Here is a 15,786-nt window from a genome sequence, read left to right as displayed (position 1 = left end):
TCCCACCGCAAGCCTTAGGACAGGTCCGGGAACAGAGGAGAAGGCGCGCTGCGCTTCCCCACTGTCCCCGGAGATTTCCCTATGGGCTTTCGTCTTGCGAAGCAAGCCCATAGGGAAATTCGTCTTGCGAAGCCGCTAAAAAATCGGAAAACCCTTTCGTCTTGCGGGTTTTTCGTTTAGCGAGGCATTCGTCTTGCGGGGCACCACTGTATTATATATTTGGTGTTCTCAGTCTTCTTTGTGGCACTGGGCATCATCCAAGAGCTCCCTAATATAAAACTGAGCCAATAAAGGACTTTGTTGTAATCGGTTGCTGTTGTTTTAAGTATCGCTCTTAAAAATTGTAATGTGGAAAATGATCCAACTAAAATTTAGAACCAATTTGCAACCCATGAAATGGAGAGAAGTTAAACACAGTTAATTCTTCAACTGAAAATTGTGGCTCAACCTTCCTGGCTCATGCCTTTGATTTTGTCTTATTTATCATCTGAATTACAATATACTTGCCTGAATAGTTTGTGAAAGTTTTAAGGTCGTCTAGACTAATAGGAACCTGTGCACCAGATATCAAAACCTAGAACAGATAGGGAAAGATGGGTGCATAGTTTAGTTTCAGGCAAGATTTTCAAAGCTTTATATTACTAAATTATTTTGTCCACAGAGCTATGCAACAGTACCTGAATTTCTTGCTGATCAAACATTCTAAGCCACTCAAGATTAACAACATTGGCAAGACCCTGTCTAAATGCAAGGCAATGCTGCCTGATCTGTTTGTTTAACCTGTAGTCTGCCACAAGATGGATGTATGCGATTCGATTGGCGCTAGTGACAGGAATATCCTTTCCACCAGGCTTCAGTTCAACCACCTGTAAAACATAAAAATATTCTATGAAATAAATGTCAGTCTTATGAACTGTTTTTCCTCCTAAATACTAATATCATTTATGACGATCTGGTGGCATATCAGCCTATACATCACCCAATATTACTGTTGATCACTCATGAATTATTTGTACATAGAAATATCAACGCAAATGGCATTTGCGGCGTGATATGAGCAGAAATTTAAAACCCAGTCCTTCCTTACTAACTAAATTTAGGCAGGAGTTCTGTTGCACCTTCTGCCACTAGATGGCATAACTATAAAGTCTATTTAAAATTATGCAGGCCAATAGTTCACAGGTCTTTAAACAGGTAATATACCTTTTTAAACACTTTTCCTTTCATTTTGACCACACCCAAACCCAAAAGAACGTCTTCCGTGAATAAATAAAAAAATAGACATTCCCCTAAAGAAGCTTTATCAGCGAGATTCAGCTGCAATACAGAAGTAAACTATTTCAAGAATATACTTAACATTCTGACCACAAAATATTTTAATATATAATTAAGGATGAGTAAATGCAAGGAGTTCCAGTCAGTGAAGTTTTGGCAGAGCCAGGAATGAATCAGTTGTACTCTGTCAAAATTCTGGAGAAGATTCCTGAATTCAAAATGCATCTCCCCCACAAAAAAAGCATTGTGGGTATCTGTTGATGGCACATTCTGGGTCCGTTACGCATGTATGCAAGGTGGGGCTGAGGATGTCACCCAACCAGGCTAGCGAAGTGCTTTACAGGCCCCAAGATCTCGGATACAGCAAAGTCTTAGAGATATCACCAGGTGGGTTATCCCCAAGCCATGCTAGATCCTGCCTGGTATATTCCAAGGTGCAAGGTGACATCAACCTCCTTGTTGCTGAAAATCATTGTGTGCTATGTGTGAGAGAAACTGGATACAGTACTCAGAACATTCTAGACTTCCTCAAACTTGGCCCTCCATATGTTTTTGGCCAACAACTCCCATGATCCCTAGCTAGCAGGGCCAGTGGTCAGGGATGATGGGAACTGGAGTCTCAAAACATTTGGAGGGCCGAGGTTGAGGAAGCCTGTTCTAGACCTCCCAGTCACCAGAATCTAATGTGAAACATGGGGCCAGTCTACCCTTAAGATGGCAGAATCCCAGGTTGTGGTATCCAGGTTCCAGCAAGATATTACTGACCTCTCACAAGATCTCACCAGAAGCTATGCACTGGTAAGTGAGGCATGGCCCCTTCCTGCTCTGCCTCAGGCAGCAAAACGGGACAGGCCACCACTGCTGACACTCAGGTCTAGATTTACCAATTAATGCCACCCTTTGCTCCATTATCAAACATTTCTAGTCTAGGAGGAGACCTCTGTGCTTGGATGCCTTTTGTGTCAGACTACCGAGCACAATATAGCCGCATAGCAACACACATTTATTTGGAATTACTGCAGTTCTAGTGCCCTCCAATATACCATTCAATTCCCATTGCCAAGTTTTAATCAGCACAGACTGAACACTGTCAACACTTCTGTGAGGTCAACAGCATCATCACACTTTCCAATTTGTTTTCCTTGAAACGGTTAAGTTTTTTGAAAGGATGGAAGCGATGTAACTAAGTGGGAGAACATCTGAAACTCTGGTGAGGTGCTGCCAGCATATATAATCAACAGCTAGATAGACCAGTGGTAAGACTATGTAACACAAGTTCCTATGCCCAGAGTCCAAGGCCTGAAGAGCCCCACCATGAACAATGTGGTTGATGCTGATAGATTTGGGATGCATTTATTAGGCATTATTAAGCAATTAAGCAATCATCAGGAATTAAAGCTAGGTTCTAAATGAAATCCACCTCCCTTTCTATCTCAATATTTATCATTACACCCAAATTTAGGATATTGTGGTTTAATCAGAGACTCTGGTACATAATCTTTTCAACTAGCAAAATGGACACAATGAGCAGGGGCTGGTGATGATGGGCGCGGCCAATTGCAACAAGTATCTTCTGCAAGTAACAGTACAATGGCTAAACTCTACCTGATGCTCTTGTTGACTCTGTTTTAACAGTGGCCTCTTACCGGACTTCTCTACCCAATATCCAGCAGACTTTCAGGGGTACAGATGGGTCACCTGTATTTAAGACCCTACTTTTAACTGGATTTACATAAAAGTCCCCTTGATCTGAATAGTATGGTTAGGATTGTGTCTGAGACTGGATTTTCTCCAAGTAATAATAGCTTTCCTTTATTGGTAGCTGAACTGCTTCCTTATAAAGACAGTCAATTAAGATATGAAATTGTTCTTCTTAAATTCTTTCACAAGGATATTCTCAGAAGCACCCAGCAGAAGTAATTACAATGGCAGAGGTCCAACGAGATACTTTAGGTGCACCCAAGGGCTTAAGCAGGACCCCCTTACTGCATCACACACTGCTTTTCAAATTCTCCTCTGTTTCAGTGAGCATTTGCCGCATAGCAGGGGTTCCTCTTCGAAAAGCACAATGCAAAGTTCCTCTGGAACTAATTGTCCAGCTCTTTTGTATTCGAGCTCATATACTCTTGAAAACCCTTCGTAGCATCCTGAATGTCTACAAATTCAGTATTCCATACCAACATTTTAGAGTCATCAACTACAAGTATTTATGAAAACAATTCAACAGGCAAGTCAAACAGGCAAACACTTTGTGACACTTGTAAAGCAGTATTCTCTGCATATCCCAATGTATAAATGCTTCTGATGAAACTGAAGAACTTGAGGTTGATGCAAAGCACTTTTAATTTAAATACAAAAATTATGTAATAATTTCCCCTATAACAACCAAAGCTTGTATCTAAAGGCATATGTGACTTGCCAGAAGAGCTAGTTTGATGAGTATCAATACAAAGAGTGCCTGTATGCTTTGACTCCAAGTTACAAAGTCATTGATGAACATATGCTTTATCATTATGACATCTGAATAGAAACATTGCTGAGAACTTAAAAGTCGAAGTCCCTTACCTGTGCTTCCCCCAATTCATTATTCACCACAGTAAAATTCAGCCCAAGTTCTTCCACATCCCCTTCATAGCTCTTGAGAAAAAGTAGGTTTTTGTACATTTCGGGATCTAGTGAAGCCAAGTGATGAATGTCCACATCTGCACTTGTTCCCAACAACTTTGAAAGGAAAAAACTGGCGAATGGAAGCTCGACAAGCATATTTTCATATAAAGCCTTTTTTAAAAAAAAGTAAAGTTGAGAATTATTTTTATATACTTCAGAAGCTAAGTATTTATTATGTCCTTTCACTTAAGAAACTTAGCAGGATATCTCCTCCATCTATGGGAGTGCTATACAAGTTCCCCCATCCATCTTCGTATCATCCATCCAATGTAAATATTTTATTTCGATATTTTTATATTGCCCTTCACCATAAGTGGTCATCGGGCAGTTTGTATCAGTATAAGGCAGTATGTATCAGAAAAGGCAATACAAAAAAGGCATAAACAAAAACATTAAAACAAGTCTCATAAATACATAAAGTAATAAGCAACATCAAAACTCAGAAATGACTTAAGCTGTGCCATGGCAGAGTTGCAGAGAATCTCTTTCCGTCATTTAACAGTTGCCAAAACATTATATAAGAAAACCTGAATGCTTTTATTTGAAGTCAAAATGAAAAAGACCACCTCCTTACTGAATAAATGGCAGCTTATCTCCTGTGTGTATTCAGTCAATTCTACTTACTTTTGGAAACTTTTATTTTCTCTTTAGCCCCATTCTAGGTTAGATTACTCTAATGTGTTGTATGTGGGGCTACCTCTGAAGACTGTTCAGAAACGTCAGCTGGTGCAGAATTCAGTGGCCAGGTTACTCACCAGGGCAACAGAGTTTGAACTGTGCTGGCTGCCAATAAGTTTCTGAGCTCAATTCAAAGTGCTGGTTTTGACTTATAAACAAACAGCTCAGGACTACAATACCTCAAGGACCACCTCTCCCCATATGAATGTGAATTCTGCGTTATGAAAATTTTGAGGATTTGTATGGCCATGTTTACTTGGTTGGTTTACCATTGCTAGTAATGGAAAGGGGCAAAGGAACAAAGGAGTGCTTAACCTTCCCAGCCCTGAACCTAATTCCCCTCTCATCCACCCAGCCACCCCATTTTATATTTTGAGATTCCACCCAGTAAAGACATGTGTCCATTTCCCCCCCCCCCATTTATTTACATGAAAGGAGAGATTCTCACAACATGGGAATACATTCTGCACTTGGACAGAAGAGCACTAACAAACCCCGAGTGAGAGAGGCATATGTTTAATTATGTACAAACTTTTAAATGCATCTAAATAGAGATACACATTGTATGAAATATTACAAGGCTATGGGTATTGCTATTGTTTTACTGTTATTTTATAAATGCAGTAAAGTTAGGGTTGTTGTTTTTTTCAGGTAGCCTTGGTGCCTGCTATCTAACAGAAAGGTGGCACATTTTTTAAAAATCAGTGTGCTATCTACCGATAATGCAATAAAATTGAAGTTAGAAAAAGTCTTCAAAAGTAGGTATGCACCACTGCTGCTATCTAGCAGCTTCAAATTCAAGTTCTCCTACAAGTGAACCAATGTCCTTGGGTCACTCGGTCAATTCACTGCTAGAATGCTTTCTGGCCCTTAAAATATAACGGCCTTTCTTTTCCATACCTCACCAGGTTTTTGGATAGGCAAACAAAAACCCCACGCTCTATATGCTAAGAGTCCTTAATTCCAATGCATTTACTGGATGTTATAGTATTAAACTGAATTATGTGCCACCCTATTTATCAATGGTAGACATATACTGCTTTCACCTAGACATTCAGAATGATGTGCCTCTCTATCTGCTCATAAAGTGATAGCTAATGGCAGCTTTCAATTAAACACTGGAAGCTGCAGATTGTGCTACTCTAGGTTTGTTTGTTTCATTTGTAATTAGCTCTATATCCTATACTCCTCTGCTCTAGGTCTTTAGGTTTCTGCTCTTGGATGAGCTGTCATAATTACTCTCATTAACAGTATGTATATGAGCACAAAGGGGCTCCTTCCTTCTATTTCCAAATGCAAATCTTCATAAACTTTCTGTATTCAGGGTCAAGAAAAAATTACAGAACCACAAAGAGAAGTAAAAAGCACCAATCTCCTAATGATGCCCTATCAAAATACCTTCACACAAAACACTGTGTGACAGTTTAGCCCCAAGAATGTATGAATAACAAGATCAAAGCCAAGGAGGCATTTTTAGGAAAGGGATGAAAACTGAAACCTTTCTTTGTGTAGCTGAAAAAGTAAACTTCAAGTGTAAATCATTAATTTGCAATCTGTATGGTCACAGTTTGCTATTCTGAATTAGTAACAGACACACACACTCCACAACTTTGGTAAATATATCAAAGCTACCTGAAATCTGAAGCTGAATTTAATCACTGACTCACCAAATACTTCTGCATCCTTATATATATTTTCCCCCTCCCCACCCCCAACACAAGTCAGGTTTAGGCATTTAAAGCATTTAATATACAAGCACTAATAAATGATGGCCCTAAACACTATGATCACATCAGCTAAATGGATTATAAATTAAATTTCCATAATGTATGCAACTGAAATACAAATGTAGGCATAAATCAAGGTATTTTCTAAACACAGGTTAATTACACAGATTCAAGAACTGTCTATTTTTTATGCAAAATAATCCACTTACCATTTTTCATATGGGTCTTAATTCTTAGCCACATGTTAACACTGGCTCCTAGAAGCCTATCAATAACTCCTTGTCAAGGGAAAATAGCAATAGGTATATTGAAAGAACCTGCATGTTATTTTTCAAGTGTCTGTCTTTTATGAGTGTTTATTGCTGGAAATTGTGCCAAAATGATTTGAAATAAAAAGGATTAATTATCGTAGAAGCCTTTTAATATAAGTGAGTGCACTAGCAATGCAATTAATGCAAATTGTGGTGCTATCAGGAGAATAAATGTGAACAACATCACAGGCCATTTCTGTTTGCTGCCAAATAACTTTAGTAATTTACTACATTAAGAATCAATATAAAAATAATGCTTTTCAAATGCAGATCTATCAATCTTCAGGTAGCTGCACAGCAAACATTTATAACTTAATCTAAAAACTATATAAAACATTTTTAGGCCACCTTGATTGTGTTTAATTAAAATTATAATCAAGATGGCACAGTTTCCCATAGCCAAGTTTCTCCAAATATAAAAGACAAAAGAAACATTCATTGTATAAATAAGGTGAGATGAATAGTTAATATTCCAATTAGTGTAAAAGCTAAGTTTTTAAAATAGGCATCTGCGAAATATATAGCAGTTCTTTGATAAGTTAGTCACAGTTAAGCTCTTCTCTTTCTACATGGCAAAATATAATAAGCCACACATTGCAGTAGGTGCACACATGCCCAGACTTCTGGGGTTTCTTGATCAAGCCAAGCTCACCTTGGTCCTTCATTTTCAAATTAAAAAACTAAAAATACATCAGGCTTGAGCACTCCCTGCTCCTTCTCCCATGCAACCAGGAAGAAAAGTTTGGAAGCTCTTGGTAGCGATTTTTCTTAAGCATGCAAAATGCTGTTAAGCTAAGATGGTTGCTTCTGAACTCATTATGGCCACATGGGAGAAGAAGCATGCAAGTCTGAGGTCTGCTGAAGCTCAGTCGTGTCTTGCTAAGTTGTGATTTAATGTAGACATTCAAATGCATCCACTGTATCATTTTACAGACTTTTTATTTTATTTTTTCTTAACTATTCCCCTAATATGGCCTCCTTCTACAGCCCCAGCAGCCTAATGTTCAGATTTAATATAAAGCATAATATAAAGACAAACTTAGTATTTTTAGTTACAGATAGGTAGCCGTGTTGGTCTGCCATAGTCAAAACAAAAAAATAAATAAAAAAAAATCCTTCCAGTAGCACCTTAAAGACCAACTAAGTTAGTTCTTGGTATGAGCTTTCGTGTGCATGCACACTCCTTCAGATACTTCTTCAGGTGTCTGAAGAAGTGTGCATGCACACGAAAGCTCATACCAAGAACTAACTTAGTTGGTCTTTAAGGTGCTACTGGAAGGATTTTTTTTGTTTTAGTATTTTTACAGTTTAAAAAAATTGCAATACTAACATAAAACATTCTATTTTACTTGTTTGTTAAATCATACTTTTTTGTCCAGTCTCCAACACATTTCCCCCAATGTATTACACTACTATATCCTTTTACTTAAACACCCATACTTATATTCAATGGTTGTACAAGTGGAAAACTGTGCAGCCAACTTTTCTACTCCCCCCTTCCTCTTCTGCCAGCAGCTCTCTCTACCCCTCAAACCCCTCTCCAGAACCACAGACTGAAGGGAAGGGTGTCATATGACACTGCAGTGGGAAGGAGAATCACCTGAAAGCAGATGCAGGGATCTTGACCCAATGGTGCTCCACTTAATTTCATGTGAATTCCACAACAACCACAACCACACTGCAGTCCCCATATGGCATGGCCCCACTGTTCAGGGGTGGGTGTGGGAACAGAAAAAGCCAGTCGTAGAAACTGCCTTCAGCTGACACAGTCATTGTATACAATCCTCAGTATTTATTTATTTCATTTATTGCTCCTTTCATCAAATTCACGATCCCCTGAATGATTAATTTACTCTTTTACACTGAAAGAAACTATTGCTCACACATATCAAACAGAAAAAATAGCTATGTATTTCTATTATAATAGACACACAGAATAACGTTATGGGCCTCTGGTATTTAAATTACACAGATTTGCTGCTAAATATTTTACAATAATCATACTAATTGCTGTTGCTACTTCCCCAGCATCTTCTATAGTCATTTTTACAGAGAACCAATACTACAAACGGATATGGGAGGACTTGCGCTTATCTTCCAAGCAGAAGTTTCAAAGTCGTATTTCACACATCTGCACATCTGTTTCTGTGCACAGAACAAGAATCACAAGACTACAATTTACTATAATGATCCGCATTAAGGAAGCATTTTTGCCACTCTGCACGGATAGCCACAGGCCTTTAAGCGCACGAGTGTCCCAGAATTAGTTTGTTCAAAAGAATTATCCTGTTGCAAGTTCATGAAGAATAAAATTACCAGCAAGAAGTATAACTTTTCTATAAGAAGCATTTGTTTTTTAAAAAAAACAAGTGGGCAGAGGTAATTATAATTAATCCACGTGGTGGGAACACGTATTGAGATGAATCAATATCTTCAAATCAGCAGAGTACTCGTTTTCAGTAAGAGTTCAAACATGACAATTTATTCCACTAAATATTCTGAACTTAATTGACTTAAATGGACCTAGGTGTTTCCAAAGGCAAAAGAAGATCAGGATGCCATTACCACATACTTTAACTGTTTATTTATTCCCTGTCTAGGAAGCCTGATTTAGGAGCTATAAAATGCAATCAGTACACAAACCAGAAGCTGGAATCATCTGCTAATGGAACTTTTAATTGAGAAGTGACCACTGACATGAGGTAATTCTTTCCATGTCGAATTGCTTGCAGAGACCTTTGTGCACTTTATCACAGTAAACAATCACTAACATATGCATTAAAGAAAATTTAAATACATTATGACCCAATAAATATCACAATCAATCAATACAATCTTTTCCCTTTCAAAGATTTAGTGTTAAAATACCACACTTTTAGTAGTCCTTTAGTGCTGGACACATATTTATAAATGCTGGTACTAAGTTTAGCCATTTGTAATGAAAAGATAATTGGTTATGTGAAAGGAACTGGTATAGGGAAGACAAGGATATTAGTTATGTTAAAACCATTTCAAAAATAAGTTAGGGAATTTTTAAAATCTGTTGAACAATACTGAGTTCTTATACTACTGAATCATTAGCAAATTCATACTATTTTGAAATTATTCAAAGACCACATTTATTTGTGATATTAACATATTGAATAAAAAGGCCCAAACAACCAAAGTAGAATATCAGGCAGTTTTAGGAGACTTTATTATTTAAATTATTTTAGGAGACTTAAAAAGATTACAAAAAAATTCTAGTTTTTCTTTGACATCTATTTGAGGCGAAGATAAAGAAGGATAGAGCCAACCTAGGAGTTCTTCAAAGCATAGAGTAGGCTCAGATATCTGATATGTTCCTGTTCCCCTTAGGAGTGTCTAATTTTCTAGCAAATCACCTGGTCCCTCATCAACTGCATAACATGAAAGTTCAACATGCTTTTCCTATGGTGGAAATGCAGTACTGGAGAAAACCTTCCCTCTAGAATTTGTGTCTGCCATGAAGTTCTTGGAAGTTGAGTAATATTGCCACACACAAAAATGAACCATCTCTGCTCCAAAGCACTAGATTCAATTAGGCTTACTCCCAGGTAAGTGGAGTTGAGATTGCAGCCATACTTAAACATATGAGTTTCAGGCAAATGATTTTTTAAAAACTGGAAGAAAAGCATGCAAGTGAAACAGTTCTGAAACAGTAACTCAACATTTTCACTTGGTTCTGCTGTAGTTGCCATCACCTTAAGATATTCCCTGCAGTTTCATACTGTTTCTGTTGCCATCTGAAAGTTCAACCTGAATTTATTTTCAAAATCTGCTGCCTCTTTGATCAATATTAGTCTATCAAAATGTTTTAAACTGATTTATTGAGCCAATGAATCGATTACCTTATACCCTCCATAACTAAAAGTAAGCCTCACTGAACTGAATATGCATAGGATTGTTCTATAAATGTGGTATTCCTAAGTAGTTACAGCTGCAATCCTAACCTTTCTTACCTAGGAGTAAGCCCCACTGAATTCAATAGGACTTGCTTCTTAGTGGACATGGTTAGTACTGTGATATAAAGCATCTATAGTTCAAAGATATTTGGAGGGGGTAATATTCTTTCAAAATTGCAACTACCACAATGAAGAGCTTTTAATGTGTATTATTATAAATTGCCAGGGATCTAATGTAATTTATTCAAGACAGAACTGGAACAAGAGAGTTTAAAAAAAATGGATATCTGCATGAGTTGAGAAAATTTGATCCATAGTAACTATGATTAAGATAACTTATTACAAAAGAATACATATAAGCCATGTTTATGGTAAAATGGGTATTTTTGTAATATTTTAGAACAAGATCAATGATAATGTCCTACCCTATGCTGCTTTCATTCTCCGGTAGTAGTATTTCTTTATGCTCTTTATTTTATTTAATAATAAACGTTTGGGGGGATTAAAAATATTTGGGGTAAGAAGTATTCAACACTAACTAAAATATACTAGGTGATTACCACTGAATGGCTGGCTACACAGAATATAGGTAAATCATTCAATGTTAATGTATTTGTTTTCTGATAACACTGTCATATCTGATAACTCTGCATTTTTTATTTACACAAATAATAAATTTCTGTGGATTTCAGATGGCTTCCTTTGTATGGCATGCAGTTTATTTATACAAAGACTAAACAACTGCAGCATTTCAGAAATTATTTGCAAATGGATAAAAGGCAAGCATTTTTATAAAACTGAAGAATTTAATAAAGTCTTTAACTAAAACCACAATACTGGCAGGGACCAAATAGTAAAACCGTGCCTTATCTTGCTACTGAATTCATCAGCTTTCCAAACATGCCAGTTAAAGGGTGTTTCTGCACCTGGGTACAGCTAATTATTAAATAACGTAGTCATTTTGTGCCTTATGTAAACACAGAACACACATACATCAATATTTGACTGCTTTCAAAATGACAAGTAACTGGGTTCCTTCTGATTTCAAAGTATAAGAACAGCCATGACACTCAGCTTTTCCCAACCCAAAGTCAAACTTCCCCAACACCCCTTTTAATACTTTAACAATTAACCTGTTAATATCCAGGTAAAATATAGCAGCTTTTGTGTTTTAGATGTTGGCGAGGCAAGTTTTCCAGATCCAATACATGTCTACTCTAGCAGTTACAAGTAGCTCCGAGATCAGCACAAACTGTTCTCTAGTGTTGTTATGTGAAGCCTTGATATGGCCAGATGGCAAAGGCCATTTCACACACCAGGTTGAGACAAATCCAGAGTGTGCAGTCAAGAGTGCTCCAACTCAACAAGGCTCCCGATGACACAAGTTTGCAAAGACCTGTGAGGTTCGTGATTTACATGTTTTGATGTACACTTAAAATATCTTGGGTGTACACCTAAAAACAATGTGTGAAATTGTTCTACTGCACCTTCACCCCTCTGTGCAACTGGTGTCACTGTGGGAGCTCAATGAAATGACTGTCAATACTGGAAGTTAAGGGGGGAACTAGAGAATCAGGAACAATGGTAATTAATAGAATCCTGTTCTTTTGTTTCACTTATCACGGCTCAGTGCTGTTGTAGTACCTTAGGTCCTGCTCCATGCACTAGAGACAAGAAAAAATGTTTCTGGGTTGGGCTGGGAAGGAAAATGAATCATCTTGGTGGAAATCAAATGCATTTTCCCCTGACATTGAAAAACTAAAACTTGACACCCAGACCAGGCTTGAGATTCTATGAATGAAACCCTATCAAATCAGAGAGTTCATTATCATATCTATCTATCACTGTCTGCCTGAAAAAGAAATTTATCTGACACTAGTGATCATTCAGACTTCATAATCTATAACCTGCTAAGGAAGTCTTGTCAATTTTGTGTGTGAAGGCGATTCAGCTTGGAAAATGTCTTAGCCAAAAATGGTGTGTATCTTTTCACTTAAAACATAGAGCATTAAGAAAGTAACCACACAAGTAGTAAGAATGTCAAGCATGAAGAATACAGCTGTGCGCATTTAGCTATCAATATTGTTAAAGCAAATGTAACACATGATCAAAATGAAGACACCCTTCTCTTCATAGAAAGGGCAAAGGAAATGGATACAAACCTATTATTGTTTCCCAAGTACTTTCCATTTCTGAAAACATTCCATTAAAAAATCCACTTCTATCTCATATACTACACAAGCAGCTCCTATTCATACATATCTGCAATTTTATTTATTTTTACCTTTCCAAGCATCCTCCCAAGGAAATAGTAGTGCCTTGCATATGACTCTCCAATGAGCATGTGTGCGGCAGGGTTAGGGTAAAGCAGTCCTTCATTGGTGGTCTTAAAAAAACCTTGGTTAGGGTTAAATCCTGATTTAAGCAGTTCATTCAGAAATTCTCTGAATATTCCACCCCCATCAATACCGGCTTCATCTAGACCATGGGCATTAAGTAAATGGACACGAATTCGTTTTTTCAAATCTGGTTCTAGAGAAAGAGAAAACAAGTTATGTAAGAATTTGCAAATGCACAACTCTTTACACATGCATGCATTTAAAAACAACTTTCTGAAGAAATACCATACAGTGGTGTGCCTAAAGGGTTAATAAAATATGCAATCTAAAAGTTCATGAGCTAAAACTCATCAATATTGTCCCAATGTAATGGATTCCCTCATGTTGGTTCTTTTTTTCTTTTTTTACAAAAATCCACTGATGGGTAAAGTATCCCCTTTAAAACATGTTATGAAGTCTGTTGACCTTATTGACATGCCTAATGTTATAAAACAATTGCAGTTCCACTTAAACAAAAATTAAAGGTGCATTTGGTTAAGGCTTTCTTCAGGACAAGTTGTTCTAAATAAGTGATGAGGAACCTGCGCCCCTGTAAGGTGCTGCTAGATAACTCCCATCAGATGACTCCATCTTAAGACTTACAGGGTTTATTTCTGGAACTCAACGACTGAATGAAGCCCCTCTGTGTTTATTGCTCGCTGAACTTAACATTTCTACAATGGTTCTGTCCTTAATTAGAAAGCAAGTACAGCTTCACCACCAAATGTTCACCTTGAAAGATGAAGCAAAACTGCCTGCTTTTATTCAGATCATGAGCTCTTTCAACTTACAACAGTCTATCCACCAGTAAGCTGTTCACAAATTAAATGTTTGAAATCCTACTGAAAGTATGAATATCCACTCACAACATGTGAAAAAACAGGCAACACATTGAAGAAATCTAGGCAAAATTAATGTGCAACAGGCTTTTTTATTTTTATTTTTAAAAAAGCTTTTTTAAAATCCCAAAATAGAACACAGCTTCACAAGTGCCCGGTGGAGATAGATAGATAGATAGATAGATAGATAGATAGATAGATAGATAGATAGATGGAATTCCGAGGTAGAAAATTATTCATCTTCATATGGTGCACTAACCAAATTGGCTCACAATCTGGATGTAAGCTTTTCATGCAAGAAAATAGTATATAGCTCATATTTTTATAGTTCCCAAGGCAAGTGATTTTATTACTATGAACTTATTTTAGCATTAATTTAAAAACACATTACCATTTTCAGGGGAAAGTTTGTCGTACGCATCTTCATAAATATAATTTCTCCTGATAGTGACATTAATTCCATCCAGAAATGGGCCTTCTCCTTGAACCTCTTGTTTGTCAGCATAGATCAGCCTTTGAAATATCTTGTATAAATCGAGTAATAAAAGGGAGAGAAAAAGTAATCCCATTTAAATATGGATTTTCAATATCCCACAATTTCACAACATTCCAGCTTGCTTTCAAAACTGTGTTTAATGATAATATACTGGAGAGTTTGTTAATGTGTGTAAACTGTTAGTATAGGGAATAGTTAAAAAAAGTATTATGCCTGCATTAAGAAACTTGACGAATGCAAGTTTCAAGTTATAATTCTGTTCTGTACCACTTGTAAGTCTTGCACCAAAGCGAAACAACACGTTTCCCCTCCATTTATCATTGTCCTTTTGGGAAACAGTGATTTATTTCTCCCATGAAACTATCTTTCATTTCCTTGATAGGACTAGCACACACTGATGGCAGCACAATTCTGGGAATTCAGTTTGCTAATTAGCTGAAAGCTGTAGAGTCAACAAAAGAACCTTAGAAAGTTATTACAGTTTTTTTAAACTAAGAAGATGAAGACAGCCCTTTAAACAATAGGCACTTTGTGGTATACTTCAAAGGGCTGATGATTTTCAAAGTTATAACTAAATTATAGGACGAGGTCAGGATCCCCCTACCCCATCCCCCAAAAGGCACTCCCATTCTGAAATATAACAGTGCTTTGGACTTTGTTTCTCTAGTGTTGCCCATCCTCTGCAACCAGAACAACAAATGACTGTTCAACACCAGCAAGGCATACACAGCTGCGATCACATAAGGTAACTTTCCCCAACCTGCTGCCCTGCAGGTGTTTTGGGCCACAATTCCCATCATCTGTGAGCATTAGGCACACTAATGAAAGCTGAAGTCCAAAACACCTTCATTACTCCAGGTTGGGAGAGGAGGTGCGAAGAATAGCTTTGGCACATCTAGGATTTTAAAAAAGAAAATATCACACCTCGAGACACATACAAACATCCCCAGCCGCTTTAAGACAGAGGCACTAAAACTGAAGAACCTTTGAACCATGCCACCACTCACTTATGATTTTAAAATGGCATCTGGAATGATAGGATCACCCAGAAAGATCGCCTATTTCTGTGTTGCAGAACAGGGTCCTTTACAAATCATGTAGCAAGATTCTGTATTTAGCAAATACATTGGTTTATGCTAACTATCAAAAGTACAATACTTAAAGAGATGATGTACCTTTACTCTTTCTTCAAAAGGAACCACAAAAGGTAGCTCAGTCAATATTGCAAGCTGTCGTTCCTCAGACACGGAAAGAGGTGCTGGATCCAACCCCACTTTTTAAATTGAAAGTCAGAGAGGGAGAGAGCTCAGTTTTAGTGCACAATACAATATGCTACCTTTCCATTCTTCTCTGGATGGTAAAGACACCACTCCATACAGAGAGCCAAGCTTGCTGATTGTATAAAGCAATGATAAACTGAGATTCAAATAGCTGTGTGTGGAGTTACTGCTCATATACTTAAGACTTGGTGGCATTTCTTCCTACTGAACCA

General features: G+C 37.3%; 1 protein-coding gene and 1 long non-coding RNA gene across 8 annotated transcripts in view; one reads left to right on the top strand and one right to left on the bottom strand.

The window, feature by feature from the left end:
* The window catches only part of UBE3C (ubiquitin protein ligase E3C), a 59,593-nt gene that overhangs the window by 6,979 nt on the left and 36,828 nt on the right, over nt 1–15,786 (bottom strand). For all 5 annotated transcript variants that reach the window (XR_014556567.1, XR_014556568.1, XR_014556569.1 and 2 more), the window contains exons 16-21: nt 15,470–15,567; nt 14,190–14,322; nt 12,866–13,113; nt 3,841–4,053; nt 678–866; nt 508–574 (exon numbers count right to left, since the gene is read on the bottom strand). Coding sequence is in view for 2 of the 5 variants with exons in the window: in XM_083704682.1 (XP_083560808.1) it covers nt 508–574; nt 678–866; nt 3,841–4,053; nt 12,866–13,113; nt 14,190–14,322; nt 15,470–15,567 (948 nt within the window). In the remaining 3 variants the exon portion in view is untranslated. The remainder of the gene's footprint in view (nt 1–507; nt 575–677; nt 867–3,840; nt 4,054–12,865; nt 13,114–14,189; nt 14,323–15,469; nt 15,568–15,786) is intronic.
* LOC310828096 overlaps nt 1–15,786 on the top strand; it is a 51,452-nt gene that overhangs the window by 14,433 nt on the left and 21,233 nt on the right. For all 3 annotated transcript variants that reach the window (XR_014556651.1, XR_014556652.1, XR_014556653.1), the window contains exons 2-3: nt 9,259–9,360; nt 11,274–11,360. This is a non-coding gene — a long non-coding RNA (uncharacterized lncRNA). The remainder of the gene's footprint in view (nt 1–9,258; nt 9,361–11,273; nt 11,361–15,786) is intronic.

The sequence above is a fragment of the Podarcis gaigeae genome, assembly GCF_964106915.1.
Source record: "Podarcis gaigeae genome assembly, chromosome: 12".
In the NCBI taxonomy this organism is placed as follows: Eukaryota; Metazoa; Chordata; class Lepidosauria; order Squamata; family Lacertidae; genus Podarcis; species Podarcis gaigeae.
Note: the sequence above shows the minus strand (reverse complement) of the source record. Positions and strands in the feature narration are given on the sequence as shown.